Source organism: Bos mutus, chromosome 2 (genome assembly GCF_027580195.1).
Source record: "Bos mutus isolate GX-2022 chromosome 2, NWIPB_WYAK_1.1, whole genome shotgun sequence".
In the NCBI taxonomy this organism is placed as follows: Eukaryota; Metazoa; Chordata; class Mammalia; order Artiodactyla; family Bovidae; genus Bos; species Bos mutus.
Genome location: NC_091618.1, coordinates 109,296,116 through 109,313,963, shown reverse-complemented (window position 1 = coordinate 109,313,963; position 17,848 = coordinate 109,296,116). Strand labels below are relative to the sequence as shown.

The 17,848-nt window shown below is 35.0% G+C and overlaps 1 protein-coding gene across 12 annotated transcripts in view; it reads right to left on the bottom strand.

Moving 5' to 3' along the window:
* Nucleotides 1-440: 440 nt before the first annotated feature.
* PPIG (peptidylprolyl isomerase G) overlaps nt 441-17,848 on the bottom strand; it is a 45,145-nt gene continuing 27,737 nt past the window's right edge. For all 12 annotated transcript variants that reach the window (XM_070358076.1, XM_070358123.1, XM_005887595.2 and 9 more), the window contains 5 exons: nt 9,568-9,781; nt 8,669-8,836; nt 7,196-7,283; nt 5,581-5,717; nt 441-5,417 (listed from right to left, as the gene is read on the bottom strand). In XM_070358076.1, the coding sequence (XP_070214177.1) occupies nt 4,310-5,417; nt 5,581-5,717; nt 7,196-7,283; nt 8,669-8,836; nt 9,568-9,781 (1,715 nt within the window). In that variant the 3' untranslated portion in view covers nt 441-4,309. The remainder of the gene's footprint in view (nt 5,418-5,580; nt 5,718-7,195; nt 7,284-8,668; nt 8,837-9,567; nt 9,782-17,848) is intronic.

The following is a 17,848-nucleotide window of genomic DNA, read 5'->3' as shown; positions in this document are numbered from 1 at the left end:
ATGTTTTATAAAACTTAGTTAACGTTTATATGGCTTTATAATGGTGTTATATTAAAACTAGCAGGCACAGAATATAATACAATGTTCCCACTGCTGAGAAATTTGGAGGAATTAAAAAGCAAATGTAGCATTCCAGTAGATAGTAATTCCATGTATAACCTTAAAAGTTTGCTGAGGCAAAAGACACCTTGCAACATGAAGCATTATGATTAAACAATTACACTAAAACTTATCCCTAAACCTGGAAATTGTCACTGCTGGCTAAATTCTTAAAAGAAGTTCACTACTGTTAAAACTCTGCTCAGTTTTTTCCCAGTACAATTTCTGTATCCTTATGGGTAAAATAAAAGTATTAAATGATTTATTTCATTATTAGCTTTTAATAAAAATAAAGTCCAAATAAACTAATACAATCAATAATTTAAAAAATACAAAACAAACCATTTGATAGTATAGTTTATTTAATACAATGTTTTAACTATAAAAGTTGATACAGTTTCAGAGTTTAAATTCTGTAAAATGCAGTTTGCATAAAACAGTTTAACAGTTACTAGACTAATGATAAGAGAAGCAGCATTTTGAAACTAATTATACAACTGCAACAAGTTTTATTCCTAAATTTCATTAAAAAAATATACATCACAGTGACTTTTGAGCTAGGAAAAGAAGTACATTTTAACCTCATTTGTTTTTCCCTTCCACAAAGAGAGCAGCCACAACTTTTAACATCCTCACATACAAATACCCAATTAATTTATCCTTCAAAATACTATAAACACACAAAGGGGGAAACAAAATATACAGCATGTGCTTTTGGTAAACATAGGTATTTGCTTGAAAAAGGTGGTGGGGAAACACACCAATCAATTCCACCATTCCCCCTGTACATGAAAACAAACAAATCCCCTAACAACTCCCTTCTTCAACCTTCCTGGTGGAATTTTAAAAAATTTGTGATTTTTCTTTTCCTTTCATATTTACTTGTTGTGTCACAACACAGGCCAGAATTTACATTTGCCTCAATCCTTTAATGGCAGCTGGGAACTCACTATTAGCCAATGTTCCACTGCTGGAGTTTAGTTTTTAAACAAGAATTTGTAGCAAAACAGATCTTTTCACAATAGAACGAACGGGTTAAAACCTACTACCCTTGGGGAGTCTATTCAACAGTAAATGTTGGAATACCAAACTGAACGATTACAGCAAATACAACCAAAGAGAGACAGAAAACAGCCCATTTCATGTTTCTTTGTAACAATGATATGGTGTATATTTAAAGTACCTTCTACTGAAGGTAAAGGAAACAAATTTCTATAGACATCTACTATAAAAGTTCAAAGTGTGATTACCAAAAAAAAAACATCAACTGCCACCTAGAGTAGAGCAAAATCAACTACTAAAAAATATACTGATTTGTTCCACTCACGAACTTGAAAACAAATTAGAACTGCCAATTAATATTACTACTCAAAATACCAGAACACCAATGTGTTCCTATCCCCAATATTAAAGAAAATTTTACTTTTCAGTTTCATATTTTCTACTGGGCACAAGAATCAAAGGCCATTAGGCAAAGCTGAGATGAGTTAATATTACATTTGTGCAAAGATAGATTTTTATAAGACAAATTCTTTGAAATTTCTGTGAGGGATCTGATTAAGACAACTTAGAAACTATCATGCTCTATGAACTCTCTTAACTATAGTTTTTAAATGTTTTAAAGCAACCTGGTGCAAGCTCATTAACATTAATCTCTCTGCAGTGTCAATTCTGTGGTAGATGATTTACACAGAAAAAGAATTCACAGGAAATAATCATAAAAATTTTTTCATTTCTCAGGTATTGCCAACCAGGCAATAAAAACAAACTAAAAATCTTTAAATGGATTTAAATCCGCTTAAAGATGTTTGAGTTTACAGTTTACCTCAAAGTAACTATGATACCAATTTGGCAGGAAACAAATAGTTGACTTTAAAGAAAAGAGTTGTTCAAAGTAAAAAGTAAGGATTGCACAACTATTAAAAAGGTAATGAAAGAATTACTTGATTAGTGCAGTATTCAGATGCAAAGGCAGATGTATGGTTAATGCTGTTTGATCATTTTCTAAATGTTATTTACATTCTGAAAATAAAATCTAGCTGATTGTCATCTTTCACTTCAACTCCTTCACCATACCTCACCGTAAAAACAGCTAACAGTTTTTATAGGTCTAGAAATAATGCTTAGCATGGAATTGCTTCTTTGATAACCAAAATAGAATATTACTTAAAGCAATTACTAGCTTCCCCGCCCTGTGGTTACTTATCTGTAATTCTTGGTAGATAAAAGTTCTGGATCAGACAACATACAAGTATTTTTTAATTAGCATGGATTTTCTTTTTTTGTTGTTCTTATTAGAAATCCTTTCTTAAACAGCACCTTTCTTGAAGCTCAAATAGTTTATAACAAAAACTTTTTAAATGCAGTTCACTGAATTTAAGACAAGCAAAAACTAATTTAAAATATACAACACATTATACAGCTTGGGGACTCAGGACTCAATTATCTCTAAGGTTTGTGATAAAAATCTCTAAGCAATCAATCACCCTGGATTATCATAAACATCTATTACTTTTATCATTAGGAAAAAGATTCAGTAAGACCCTGATATGGATATCTGTTTCAGGAAATCCAAACAATCTTATAATCATCACCCTATTCATTACATAAGTATCATTACTGTATTAATCAATAATGGGAAGTATTATATTAATAAGCATTGCTTTGCTCAGTACAAATAGCATGAGTAGCTACTGGATTTACCAAGGAGCTACCTGGTAATAAGTAGCTATAAGTATCAAATAAGGGATAAGTAAGTAGCTATTTGACACTACTGACAAATATTAAAGTACAAAACACTCTAAAGGCAACTACTAATTGGAATTCTGAAATTTCTTTTCAAATGAGGCAGGTTTTGTGTTTACTGGATGTTCAGTATTCTATTTAGAAGAGAAATTACAGAATAAAAGGCCACACATCACTAAAATAGCAATATACAACACACAAACTTCTAAATGGACTTTGGATATCTTTAGTGTTTAACTCTGTAAGCTATCAAATTTTGCCACTTTCTACTCTAATCTATGTGGCAATGTTATACATGCCAAGTTAAAATAATGATTAATAGTAATGATACAAAGCCACCTGAAGAAAAAGAAATCAGAGTCATAAACATGCTACAGCCTGTGATACATATATAAAAGAGATGCATTTTCTTGCCAGTTGAAACTCAGTTATGAGACTTAGAGAGGTCAGTTCAAGTTAAAAGAAAAAAACAAACCAACAACCATGCAAGGTTAACACTGAACTCTAGGTTAGTGGCCAAAAAGAGAACTCTCATAAGTTAATGTGTCAGTACCAACAATTTTTAGAATTTGTCTAACAAAGACCTGCACGAGTGGTACGTTTTAGTGAGGAAAATATTTTTTCATTTTAGAGAAGGGCAGTGACAATAACAACAATTACAGAACATTCGCCAAAAGCAAGGTTCATCTCTTCAGACCAAAAGCAACACAAAATTGAGAATTACAACCTGATCGTCAAGGTATAGTTCTTGTTAGATGCTGTATAACAGCAACTCAAGCCCAATCAGTACATCAACTGAAAAAAATACTCAACTATATCTATAGACAGTTGATAAAACAGGAAAAATAAGAAACAAGCTACTGGTAGCACTATAAATAACATATGAATTGCAATATAAATATTTTAAAGCACAAATTACTATAAAATCAAAAGTGATGACTTATATCTCAAGTTATTAGGGGCCCACTTCTGTATAATTAAAAGCTGCTGTTGCAAGCCTCTATTATAAATGCAATCAAAAAATCTATATATAAGATTTCTTCTACCAAGTGGCTTTTCTAAGGTTACTTTAATCATGAAAAACACAAGCTTCTATAATAATGTATTCCAACAATCAGTTATCCTTCTTTCCAATTGGCTGATCACACAAATTAGGGTATAGAAGAGCATGTTTGCTACTGGCTGATTGTTGCAACACAAAAATGCATACATGAAATAGTTAAACATAGCACACAGCATTACACCAAAGTGTTTTTATCATTTCAAGTTTATTAAAACTTTAGCAGTACAAATTATCCAGGCTGCAGATTATCAAAAGATCAACTCAAAAAGTCCACATTGGAAAAAAAAAGACAAACAACCCCAAAACAATGAAAAGAAAAAAACAACATAAAGAAGATCATCAGCAAGTCTCTAAAACTTAAAATCTGAGACAGAATGGACATAAGAAGTTTATATAACTCACTCATCCACTTTTGTCTTCATCTGTTCCAGGGCTTGATTCATGATCAAATTTTTTATTTTTATCATGTGTGTGGTCATTTTCTTGACCCTTTGATTTTTGGTTTTCTTTTTCCACTGAGGATCTGGTCTTCTCATCCTCCTTATTTTTCAAAGTGGGGAACTTTAATTCATTGTCCTGACTACTTTGTTTCACTTTTGAGAATGGACTTTGATCTCTATCTGCCTTTTTTTCCCTATTACTATTTGAACTACTATGATCACGATTTTTAGAGTACATTCTCTTCTCACCCTCAGAATTCTCTTTTCTGTGTGAACTTCTACTTTCTTGGTTTCTGTATTTTTCCTTGTTTCTGCTTTGACTTTCTTCTCTCTCCGAGCTCCGTGAATCTCTCCTCCTCCTCCTCCTATCTTTACTTCTTGATCTTCCTGGCGTCGCTCTTCTCTCTCGGCTCCGTGACCTTCCTCTTCTCCTGTACTCCTGTTCTCTGTATCTATGATGCTCCTTGCTTCTGCTGCGGTCTCGGTCATGGCTTCTGGAGCGCACTCTTCTGCTCCTGTCCCTACTTCTGCTTCGCTCCTTTGTTCTACTGTTGTAACTGTGTTTGCTTTTAGTCATATCACGTTCTCTACTCCTAGACTGTGCACGTCTGTCTTTGTCCTTACTTTTATTATGATCATGCTCATTGTTTTTGGATTCTAACTGTTTAGATTTCTCTTTACTTCTACTCCTTTCCTGTTCTTTTCCTTTAGAATCAGGTTTTTCTTTTTCTTTAACATTCTCATGATCCCTTTCTTTACTCCTTGACTTCATCCTCTTTTCTTCATGTCTATTATGCTTTGTGTCTCTTTCCTTACTTTTGGATTTTTCTTTGCTCTTACTCCTACTTTTTGATTTGGCCCTTTTCTTTACCTTGTTCTTATATTTATCATCTTTTTCTGAATTTCTTCTGATTTCTCTTTCTTTGCTGTTAGATTTATGGTCTTTAACTTTCTTTTCCTTTTCACTTTTCCTGTTTGGACTCTCAGACACATGCCTATGATCAGTTATTTTTTTCTCTTTTACTCTAACTGGGCTTCTTTGATTTTCTTTTATTTCATTTAACTCACTCCTAAAAAATGAAGAAAAAAAGTTTTTGGGAGACTTTATTAGCTGAAATGATATTCTATTTTCCTTAAGATTTTCAGAAACAACTGAAATAACTCTAAATAAAATAATTTAAAATAGTTAAAAAAATACTTATTACCACATTTGTAATAAGAGTTAAATCTTACTTATCCCCTTTAATCCATCTTTCACCACTTGATACTCTCATTCTTTGAGCTCTCTGCATCTCCTGCCTCCAATGTGGAGGAGTCTCACTACGTCTGAAACGATCCCTTGATCTGGATCTAGAAGGAGTTCGATAACGCTTTAAAAAAATAGAGGGGAAAAAAATTAACATATTAAAACATGAAAGTATTACAACAGTTGCTAAAGTGTATGTACTTTTAGGTTTCAAAAAATGTCTGATATTTCCATGCCCTCTAAAATAACTAAACTCTCCCAATTTTCAGGTAGGAAATCAATGAGGCATGACATGGTTTGATATCTGTTTCCACTGCTAATGAAACGTGTGCTTATCTATTCTTGTTTTAAATAATTCTTGGGTTTAAGTTCTAAAAGAGTAAATATTGACAGCTATAACCCACATCAACAAAAGCTCTTTTAAATCTTCCATCATTTTTAAGAGTGTAAAGAGGTCCTAAGACAAAAAAGTTTAAGAACTGCCATGAGACCAGTTAGGAAGCCATTTATAGTTCAGAGAATATATAATGGTGAATTGAACAAAGACGGTAGGAGTGGAACCTGAGGGAAGTAGATGGATTTCAACATATCTGAGAGGTTGAACTAACAGGATTTGGCAACAGATAAGTTATAAATGGTAGAAAAGAAAGATGAGAAATAAAATGATTCTTGGGCTTCAGGTTTAAGTAACTGCACAAGTGGAGGTGTTGATCACTGAGACCAGGAACGTAAAGGAGGGTCAGGCCTGAAGAAGAAGAGTGCTTATGCTCAACACTGTAAATGCTGAGTTTGAAGTGTCCACTAGGCATCTAAACGGTCATCAAAGAAGGCTCTGGTACCAGAAAAGCAGATGAAAAACTGAGTTTTCAGTGCATAGGTACCCAGTGAAATTACGAGAGTGATGATATTGCCCAAGAAGCAAATACAGAGTGAGAAGAGTTAGCACTCTAAGGTACTACAATATTTAAAGATCAGGCAGAGGAGTATGAACTGGCATTGGAAATTTAAGATAGACTAGCCAGAGACAGGAACAAAAGACAATGGAAGTAAAGGAGAAAGAGTATTACAAGGAGGGAGATTAACAAAGACAAAGACTGAGGGATCCACTGGATTTTGTGACATGGAACTGACCATAAAGCAAGTGCTGTTTTCAGGAGAACGGCAGAAGACAACCTGAAATGACTAAGGAACAAGTAGGAAGTGAAGAAATAATATACTAAGTATAGCCTCGTTTGTTAAAAGGTTGCAAACACAAGAAGATATTTAAATTCTGAAGAGGAGAATCCAGTGAAGAAAAAGGGTATGAGATGTTAAGAATAGGATTTTTAATAAGAGTAGACACACAGTGGTCAGGAAGTAACAAAGAGGCACAAGAAAAACCTCAATCTCATTTTATACCATGTACATGTAAAATCCATTAACATCTCGTAGACTTTCAGCATAGAAGAACCAACACAAAGAAGTACTATAAAAAGAGAACATACAATTCAATATCCACATCTACTCTAAATTTTAACTACTTATGTGAAAAAAAAAATTAAACACTCCAAGATTTAAGATAAATGCAATATTATCAGGATTTCTGGGAAAATAAGCACCTACCCTTGGTCCTCTTCCTTTAATTTTCCTGCCAGACCTAGTAACTAAAAGTCGTCTCTGGTATGAAGGAGGCTGGGAGTTAGGTAGATTACTAGAAGGAAGCAAAAGGAAAATTAAAACACATTATATAATAAAAATAAATCTGGAGAACATAGCTCTATTAATCTAAATGAATAAACTTAAAATAGTGGTTCTCAACGAGAAATATTATCAGTTTTAGTAGGTATTTGATAAAGTAGGGGAGCATTTTAACAACTTTCAATGATGAGAGGGTGCTACTGGCACTGAGTGACCACAAGTCAGGAATGCGAGAATCCTGTAATGCATGAGGATGAACAACTATTCTGTTCCCAAATGCCAACTGTGTTCTGTTGAGACATACTGTTACATAATCTTTTTGAAGATCAAGTCAACTTGATAGTGCTAAGCAACATGAAAAAACGTGGAGTAGGCTGTATGCTGTTAAGAGAACAATTTTAAAGCTCTCTGATTCTAAAGTACCTCATTATCCTACCAGCAGTTATTCACTGGTGATAAAACTATGGATAAGTGCAACTGATGTGAATTAAACAGAGAACACTTGGTCTGAATTAGAAAAATATTTAATATCATGCTTTATATAAAAAAGGGAAACTACTTATTTTCAAATAATAATACGAATATTAGCACTAACAACATTCATGTATGCTATATTTGAAAATGCATTTTAAAGTAGTTCAAATATTTTCTCCTTAATATTTATTTCCTTATAAACATCCTTTCCTAACAGTTGAGTAAACTCAATTCAATCCATCAAAATTAACACAATTCAAGTAACCAAGATTTATTTTTATATTTTTACTGTATTGTGAAAATACAGGGGGAATGAGCAGATTTTTATCACTTTTACGTTATTTCTGATCATAAATAAGAGAAAGATATCCATCTTTTTTTCCTATTTTTGGACATAATTATTAAAATGATACATAAAGAACCAACAGAACTACTAATTCTAATAATGTGAATTATGTAGAAAAATTTTCAAAGTACTTGAATATACTATCAATTTTCAATACCACAATATTGTAAATCAGGCAAGGAAAACAGCATTTTCTCCCACCAGACAAAATGAAACATAAAGGTTCTTATTTGCTTAAAAATTTAAGGTATATAAATAACAGAGTAAAACATTTGTTTTACATGTAATTCGTCTGGAAATGCCATTTAACATACCTTTTTGCTATTTGTAGTGCTTTTTTCAAAAGTTACTTTTATTTAAAAATCTGTCTAAATTAAGTCAATTTTATCTTTTCAGCTGTGTGACTGGCAAAAAGGAGCTTTGCTAACACTATCCAATTAAAAAATTTCAATCTTAGGACAAGGTCACCAATTAAATCTTATCTAAAATTTTTAAAACTGTTGCTTTTTTTTTTTTTTTAAAGAAAGGGTCTGTGGTAGAGAATGAAGGGTCTTTGTAAAATAAACATATTGACATACCATTCTCTCTCTCTCTCTCTCTCCCTGTTCTTCCTTTCCTTTTCATCAGCTTTAGGAGGACTTTTTCTCATTAGGAATCTGTTTTCAGGTATTGGAGGGATTTCTTCTGGACGGACAGTAGACTGGGGTTGTGCTTCAAGATTTTCAGCCTCACTTTCACTAGATGCACTTAAAAGAAATACACAAACAAGTTCCATTTGGTTATTATGTACCCACCTCAATTTCCCAATTGTTGGTCTTTCTTTCCTTTGTAAATATTCCATCTATCTATCATCCGGTCCCCTACTGCTGACCAAAGATGCAGTTACATGGGGAAAATACTCGTTCCTCTGACAAACCAACCTAAAACCCAAACCAAATGTATCTATTATCACATTCTCAAAAAATACTTTCCTTTAAAATGGAACCCAAATATTCCATATGCACTGCACTGATAAATTTAAAATACTTTAAAATACAGGTAAAGAAACTGCTTTAGAGGCAACGGGTTTATGAAGATGAGCTTTAGTACAAAGACAGATTTTTTTCAGACACAACAGAAAAGAAAGTAAATATGCTGACATAATCTGCTTTATGCTATCACAGGAGAAAAGAAAAGGAAAACACTCATTGGTTTCCTACAGTTCTTACTAATTTTAAATTCCCTCCATAAAATACAAATGTATCTAATCAAAAAAGTCATTGAGTTCCTACAAAATGAACTGAATGATTTTGTTGAAAATTGAAATGTACCCAAATTTAATCTATAGACTATAGAATATCAGAATGGTCTTATATGTCATCCGATGAAGTATTTCTATTTTCATGTACCATATAATTGATTCAATATCCCAATAGGTTTATATATAAACAGAAGGTAATTAGAATACAAAGACAGTACTATAAAAGTAAATTAAGACCTTTTCTTGCTTTTCTTTCGCTTCTTCTTCTCTTTCTTGTGTTTACGAGAATTTTTCCTATGTTTCTTCTTTCTTTTTTTTGACTTCTCTTCAGAAGCACTTTCAGAATCAGAAGAATCAGAAGAGGACTGAGAATCGCTTGAGCTGTCTGAGTCACTGGATGATGAGGAGGAGGAAGAAGATGACTTATGCCTTTTCTTTTCTTCTTTCTTAGCTTTAATAAAAAGCAAAATGGTTCGATCAACACTTTTTAGACAAACTTTGTCAGAGGAAATTTAGATTTTTTTTTTGGCAGATTCTCCAAGTCCAGTATTTAACACTTAGTTCATCCAGCTATTTGAACTGAGCAGAACAGGAAAGGAGTTAAGACTCAAGATTAGAATCCAGACCTTCAGATTCATGGGATTCCCAGATGGCTCAGTGATAAAGAATCCACCTGTCAATGTAGGAGACATCAGAGACATGGGTTCGATCCCTGGGTCAGGAAGATCCCCTAGAGAAGGAAATGGCAACCCACTCCAGTATTCTTGCCAGGAAAATCCCATGGACAGAGCAGCCTGGTGGGCTACAGTCCATGGGGTCACACAGAGTCGGGCATCACATGCGCATATGCACACACCCACCAGATTCATGGGTCTGAGTTATATCTATAAAGAATTTTGGAAAAGTTAACAGGTAAAAACACTAAACTAAGTCAATTTCAGAATTAGCTGAATAACATTTTAAGCACAGAAGTAACACTCAAGAATCTCAGATTCAAATATTTGTATAGTTTTCAACTTTTTCTCTTATTATCAATATTGGAAGCAGAACTGTAGGAGAGAAGAAGTAACAGAAAAAATACTTTGCATGAATGTGGAAAGGTAAGAAACATGATTCCATTGGAATGGGCTTATTCAATGTCTGAGCATCCCTCTAATGATTAGAGCCTGTGCTCACCAACAAGAGAAGCCCCCACATGCTGTATTATATACAGAAAGCCCAATGAAGACCCAGGGAAGCCCCCCAAAAAGTTAAATTTCAAATTGAAATTTTATTTTGGGTTAAACAAAGTTTTAATTTTTAAAAGGGGTCACCAAACTCAAATGATTTAAGGACTAGGAAACTGACACAAATAAGTGAAGTTAATCAGGAATTGGGGAAAGACATGATAGACTGGATTGAGCCTGGGCCACCTAAAAGTATTCTAATTCAAACCATGGTGGATTTAAAGAAGTGAATTCAACTATCCAATTAAAACAGGGGCAGGGGGGGTTTCTCTGATGATCCAGTGGTTGAGAATACTTCTGCCAAAGCAGGGGACATGGGTTTGATCCCTACTCTGGGAAGATCCTACATGCGACGTGGCAACTAAGCCCATGAAGCCAGCACTTCAGGGCCCATGAGTCGCAACTACTGAGCATGCGTGCTGCAACTACGGATCTCCACGCGCCGCGAGCTTGTGCTCCCCAACAAGAGAAGCCACCACGACGATAATCCTGCACACCACAACGGAGTAGCCCCACTCACAACGAGAGAAAGTCCTTGCGCAGCAATGAACACTCAAACAGCCAAAACAAAACAAAACAGCATCTGATCAATTTTCTAGGTCTAACTACAAAGTTATATGAAATAGAAGCACAGAAGAAACACATTACATAATACAATGATGCAAGTAGTAAAATTCAGCGTGTGCAACAGTAGGAAAGAAACCCTACAGGTAAAATGACCTAGCTTGTTCAACAAATAAATCTCAAGAAAACATAAAAGAAACGGTGGGAGAATCTATGAAAAACAAACCAAAAAATTACAAGACCAATCCAAATGCTTGAACCTGATTTGGATTCAAACCCAAACATCAAAAAAGTTAACATTTATAAACTTAGAAATGTGAACACTGTAAAGATTTTTTACATTTAGGAATATATGTGTATATGCCTGCATATGCTTACTTTTTTTAGAAGAGTCACCTTTTAGAGATAAATAGTGAAAAACTTATCAATAATAACATTATGCTTAGAATTTGCTCCAAACAGGAAATGGAAAAGTGGCCAAGGATAGGAAACATGAAATTGGTCATAAATTAATTGGTAAAGCTGGGTAATGAACATGGTGATTTGTTATACTATTTCAACCACTCTAGTAAATGTTAATATTTTCCATAATTTAAAAAATCAAAGAGGACAAAAAATCTACCTTTGGGACTGACTACTGGCTGTCTGTTTACTGACCTTAACTGAAAGGGTTCACAGTTGCTTTGCAACCTTTCTGTGTTCCCCTCTCAGGAACACCTGAGGATTTGGCACTGGACCAAGTGATTCTTGAAACTTTTTTTAATGAATTTAGTGGCTTAAAACAACAACTATTTATTATTTCTCACAAATCTAAAGGTCAGCTGAGTGGCTCTGCTGAACAGGGCTGAGACCTACTGATTTATTGTTGTTGTTGTTGTTGTTGCCATTTTGTGTGGCATGTGGTATCTTAGTTCCCTGACCAGGATCAAACCCACCCTCCCTGCGTTGGGAGCATGGAGTCTTAACCACTGGACCACCAGGGAAGTTCTAGGGCTCTGGGGATCTTGCTGGGGATTCTTGAAACTCTTAACTCAGAATTTATAGGAGTGCACTGATTTGTAGAGATAAACGAGAATCTACCTAAGTTACTGTACACTTGACCAACGGTTTGTGATTCACCATCAAGATTTAGTAATGATGAGATGCTGCTGCACTGGAGAATGGCAACTAGGTATAAATGCTGAAGGGATACCAGAGATAAAAGCTTCATTAAACTAAGGTAGTCTTTTCTCACCCAATCATGCTTCTCAGGACCATGAACCTATTAATATTAAGCATGAGATGCCCAGGACATATGCAAGCTCTACCTAGAACCAGAGATCTCCACTATGACACTGCTGTTCAAGCTGTGCTGTTTCTTGTCCTGTATCCTTTCATAATGATAAATAAGCTTAATGCTGAGTGAAGCCTGTCTTGTCTCATGAATCCAACTGTTGCTCTCATCCCAAGACCACTGTTGCTGGTGAGGCAGAGTGGGTATGTGAAATGAAAAACCTGCTTGCATACACTAAAAACCTGAGGTATGGGATTAGGAGGGAGAATAAAAGTTAAAGAAACCCAAGGAAGGAATTCATAATGAATATGAGAAACTCTAAATAAAAATATCTTGGACTATATAATATGCAGGCAAAATACAAATATTTCACATAAGCAGAGAAGGGGCTTCCCTGGTACTCAGTGGTAAGGAACCTGCCTGCCAATGCAGGAGACATGGGTTCAATCTCTGGGTCAGAAGGATCCCTAGGAGAAGGAAATGGCAACCCACTACAGTATTCTTGCCTGGGAAATCTCAATGGACAGAGAAGCCTGGCAGGCTGAAGTCCATGGGGTCGCAAAGAGCTGAACACAATTTAGTGACTAAACAAGAAGCACAGAATACAGCTGTTAAAATTACTTGACAAAACACAGTCATGCTTTATCCCATGATTAACAAAGCTTTATTCACCAGCTCCAATTCATATTTATTTTACATTGTGATTCTTTCCAGAGAAATACACTGCATGCAGTTGGTTTCTTAAAAAGCAAGCCCAGTCTCCCTATTAAATGATTGAGAATGCAAGTGTTAGTTGCTCACTCGCATCCGCCTCTTTGCGACCCCATGGACTATAGCCTGCCAGTCTCCTCTGCCCATAGAGTTCTCCAGGCAAGAATATTGGAGTGGGTTGCCATCCCCTTCTCTAGGGGATCTTCCCGATCCAGGGATCAAACCCCGATCTCCTGCACTGCAGGCAGATTCTTTACTGTCTGAGCCACCAGGAAAGCCCTCTAAATGTATTAAAAACATTTAAGAAACCATTATTTAGTTTTCACATCACTTTTCACGTAAGCATTTGAGAGAAGCAAAATATCATAACAGTACAGAAGATCAGAAGGAGATTCATAACTATTTTTAGGGCAATATAATCTGCCTGAGATATGGACAGAGATGAGGAAAGGCTTTTCAATGACTACTGTTTTATGCTTTCTAAATTTTGAACAAAACGTATTAACTTTTAAAATTAAAGAAAATTTAAAACTCTCAAGTCTGATAACAGCTGTCACCACATTCTCCAAAAAAACCGAAAACCTACTGTCTAACCACTTAAATAAAATCTATTTCAAAGCATCATTTATAAGCATATAACTATCCTTAAAATAAAATGAAATAGTACTGAAAGCAAAACACAATGCAAGTTAAGAATCATTACTCATCCATTACTGGATAAATGGATTTAATGGATAAAAAGGAATTACAAAGAGCAACACTTTTAAACTCTTGGTAGGGTGTGGTATATAATATTACCAGATACTGACTTTACTAGTATGATGTTAAGGTGAAAAGACAAGTTTCCAGAACATTTTACTTATAAAAATGTAAGGTAAGAAAATGCTGCTTTACTAGTTTTTTGAGAGCTATAAATTTTATACCAATTAATTTCACGTGAAACCTTTAAAGAAAATTTCCAGGCCATCATCAAAATAAGGTTTGAAGTAAAGAATGGAATTATACCTAAAATAACCCTCTTTTCATTTCAAAATTACTGGGTCTCCCCTCTAAACAGTTTCTTAGTTTAATATCCCACTATTTTCCATGAAAAGTGCCATTACCATGGCTCTTAATTCCAGAATAAGGACACTGAAATGGGATCCTGTCACCATACAAATGAGTCTCTGATCTTTTCCACCGTGGAAAGGTTTACAAGAACAAGGTTTACCAGCTGCTTCCTCTATTGTGCTCTTCTTTTTGTATTGCCAGGTAATCTGTTTTCTATTACACATATGCAAGATTTCTGCTCATTTAACTGTTTACTGCCATTTGCCATAACTCAGCACTTGTGTTTCTATGTACTCTGTAATATATCACTGGTCCCATCTCACACTGCAAGGTAAAGGTGTATAGATATCTCTTTAACAACTGCAGTGAACTCTGAAGAGACCAGCATGATCTGAGTTCATGGTAACTTCTAAAGAACCAGGAAGTGTTCCTATCAAAGCAGTGGTCTGTGTTCTATCCTCCACTCGGCCCACCCCTTGATAGCCTCTATACAGATGCAGTTTTGGTTAGTCTCCAGTGTTTCCCCTCTGCACCTGTTAGAAGGATGTTCCCCTTGACTCTGAACCTTCTCAGGCACATTCAAATAGCCAGAAAAAGTAGAATTTCCAATCTCACAACAGCAAAGGGACAAAGGCACAAGATGATTGCCCAGACTCACCAAGACCACATATAGGTGGGCCCAGACAGATTTCCTCAGAAGTCTTTTTGTTTTAAGGAAGTTAGAAAAAGAAAAGAAAAAAATTCTATATTTATTTTTTAAAATTGGGGTGTGTATCCCTCAAACAAGGTTTTGAATACGATGACAATGAACACCATTGTGCTACCCAAAGCTTTTTGACTATTTCCAATTTAAGACTGTAAGAAGGCCATCAAACATAAACTGGATGTAAGACATAGCTACACCTAAAAAAAGAAGATCATACAGATGCATGACAAAATTCATTCTGACCAATGTTCTGAATGATAACTGAAGGACTGTAGGGTAATAGGTGCCAAACTGTGTTCTTCTCCTCCTTCCATAGTGTGATCCAGAACAGAGCAGGCATGGACAGCATGCTTGAAACAAACCTGAACTTTTCAATAACTCCTGCGAAGACACTAACAAAGGGACAAATTTTCCTCAACTGATGAAACTGGTAAGGGCAAGAAATGCTTCCTTAGCATGAGTCTGGGGAACACACACTAGAATACTACATCAACTTTCAGCACAACTTCCTGGCCACAATGGCACAGGCAAAATTAGTATTTATCACTTCAGGTGAAAATATATGATAAAAACATAATAACATATAAACAATGACATTCATTCACCTTCTCATCCATTCAGCAAATATTCAAACACTAACCAGTTAATACCAAGAAGAATTTTTACACCAGATGTATTAGAGAGTCTATGATAACTTTTATGGTTTAAGATGTAAGCTTTTTAATTACCTCAGTCTCTTTCTAAATATGTAACCACACAGCATTCTTAACTGTTATAAGCAGAGAATAGATCCTAACACAAAATCCTTAAAAATTATAAAACACAAGAAAAAAGCCAAAGAACAATTGCTGAGTACAAAATAAAATATGAACCCTAAGTACCCCTTCTCTCCATCCTTCCTCCAGCAACTGTAAGTTTGTTCTCTGTGAGACTGCTTCTGTTTTGTAAATAAGTTCAACTGTATCATTTAAGGGATGTCATATGATATTTCTTGTTCTGTACAATTTACTTCACTCAGTATGACAATCTCTAGGTCCATCTATGTTGCTGCAAATGGTATTGTTTAATTCTTTTTGATGGCTGAGCAATATTCCATTATATGTATATATAAATACCATTATATTATATACTATATTAAATATAAATTTCATTATATATATGTCATATCTTCTTTGTCTACTCCTTCGTTGATGGACACATAGGTTTCTTCATGAATACTTTTTTTATATTGTGATTTGTAATTCAGTACTTAATTATCTTGATGTTCAAATTGCACCAATTTTACCTATTGGCATTTCCTTCAAATTAGCTGTTGCAAGATTGTTGCAATTTACTAGATGAGCATAAAAACTATTTATACATTAGGAAATTTAAGAAATAAATGAAAGTTTTAAGACAAATGATAAAAATTGTTCAACAATAATGAAAAAAATAGTAACTTCAGTGTAAGTGTTCTCACAAATAAAATGATAATTGGAACCAATAAATTGTACAAAACACTCAAAATAAAAAAGTATCCAAAATTTAACATGTCATATAAAAAAAATTAAAAAAATAAATAAATAAAATATGAAGACTTTTCTACATGATATGGGAAGAAATGTCTTAAACCAAAATATTCTAATTGTACCAACAACACTTTGAAGAATAAAATGGCAAGATTCAGGGTCTAAAATTTTCAAAGTTTAATATAGATTGCTTTTTAGTTTTTATTAAAAATAAGTCTTCTCCAGGGATTTCTCTGGCAGTCCAGTGGTTAGGACTTGATACTTTCACTGCCATGGGCCTAGATTTGATCCCTGGTTGGGGAACTAAGATCTCACAAACCCTGTCTGTGTGTGTCTGTGGATTCTCCTCCAGAAACATTGTGGGTCTTTTTATATTAAAGCAAAATGAAATGTACATATTACAGAGCACATCAGTATACTTAAAACTTGAGAACAGAATGTTCTACTTAGGGCAATTCTGAAAAGAATATTAAAGACTTTAATGAGTTAGCAACACCTAACAAACAAAGCTTTAGATCTGGAGCCAGCAAACTTGGGTCCAGTTCCCTGATGTGGTAAAGAACAATTTCCTTGACTGTATCTGTAAAATGAGAGAAATAGTATTATATAGTTCTCATGAAGATGAGAGAAGAAAGGTTATAGATGATTCCCACATTTGTTAAACATGAAACACTAAGTACTGATATTATTTATTATTTCTTAGACAACTAAGAATAGGTCAATTCAGTATTTTATTGCTTTCCATACAGATTTGAAGGTAAACTCACCTCATTACTTTGAGATTGTCAGACTCAATATGTGTAATGCTGCTAAGTCGCTTCAGTCGTGTCCGACTCTGTGCGACCCCATAGACGCAGCCCATCAGGCTTCCCCATCCCTGGGATTCTCCAGGCAAGAATACTGGAGTGGGTTGCCATTTCCTTCTCCAATGTGTGAAAGTGAAAAGTGAAAGTGAAGTCGCTCAGTCGTGTCCGACCCCATGGACTGCAGCCTACCAGGCTCTGCCGTCCATGGGATTTCCAGGCAAGAGTACTGGAGTGGGTGCCATTGCCTTCTCCGCCGGGGTGTAGAGGTGGTCACAAAAAGGGAGGTAGGGAGAGAAAGGGAGGTGGCAAGCCCACGCGGGCGGTAGGACCAAGTTGTGTGCGACGGGGGAGTGTTTAGGCAGGTGAAGTAGAACCATTGAGGCAGAGCCTCACTTGCGTGATGAATTTAGCTATTCTTTAAGAAAATCATAAAATCAAAACAAACCAATGGTCTCTTTCAAGTTCCCACTCTGGCCAGTTATTTCCCTGCTGCTGCTGCTGCTGCTGCTAAGTTGCTTTAGTCGTGTCCGACTCCTAGCGACCCATGGACTGCAGCCCACCAGGCTCCTCTGTCCATGGGATTTGCCAGGCAAGAGTACTGGAGTGGGTTGCCATTGCCTTCTCCCAATATGTGTAATAAACAATAGAAATTACATATTTAATATAAAGACTTT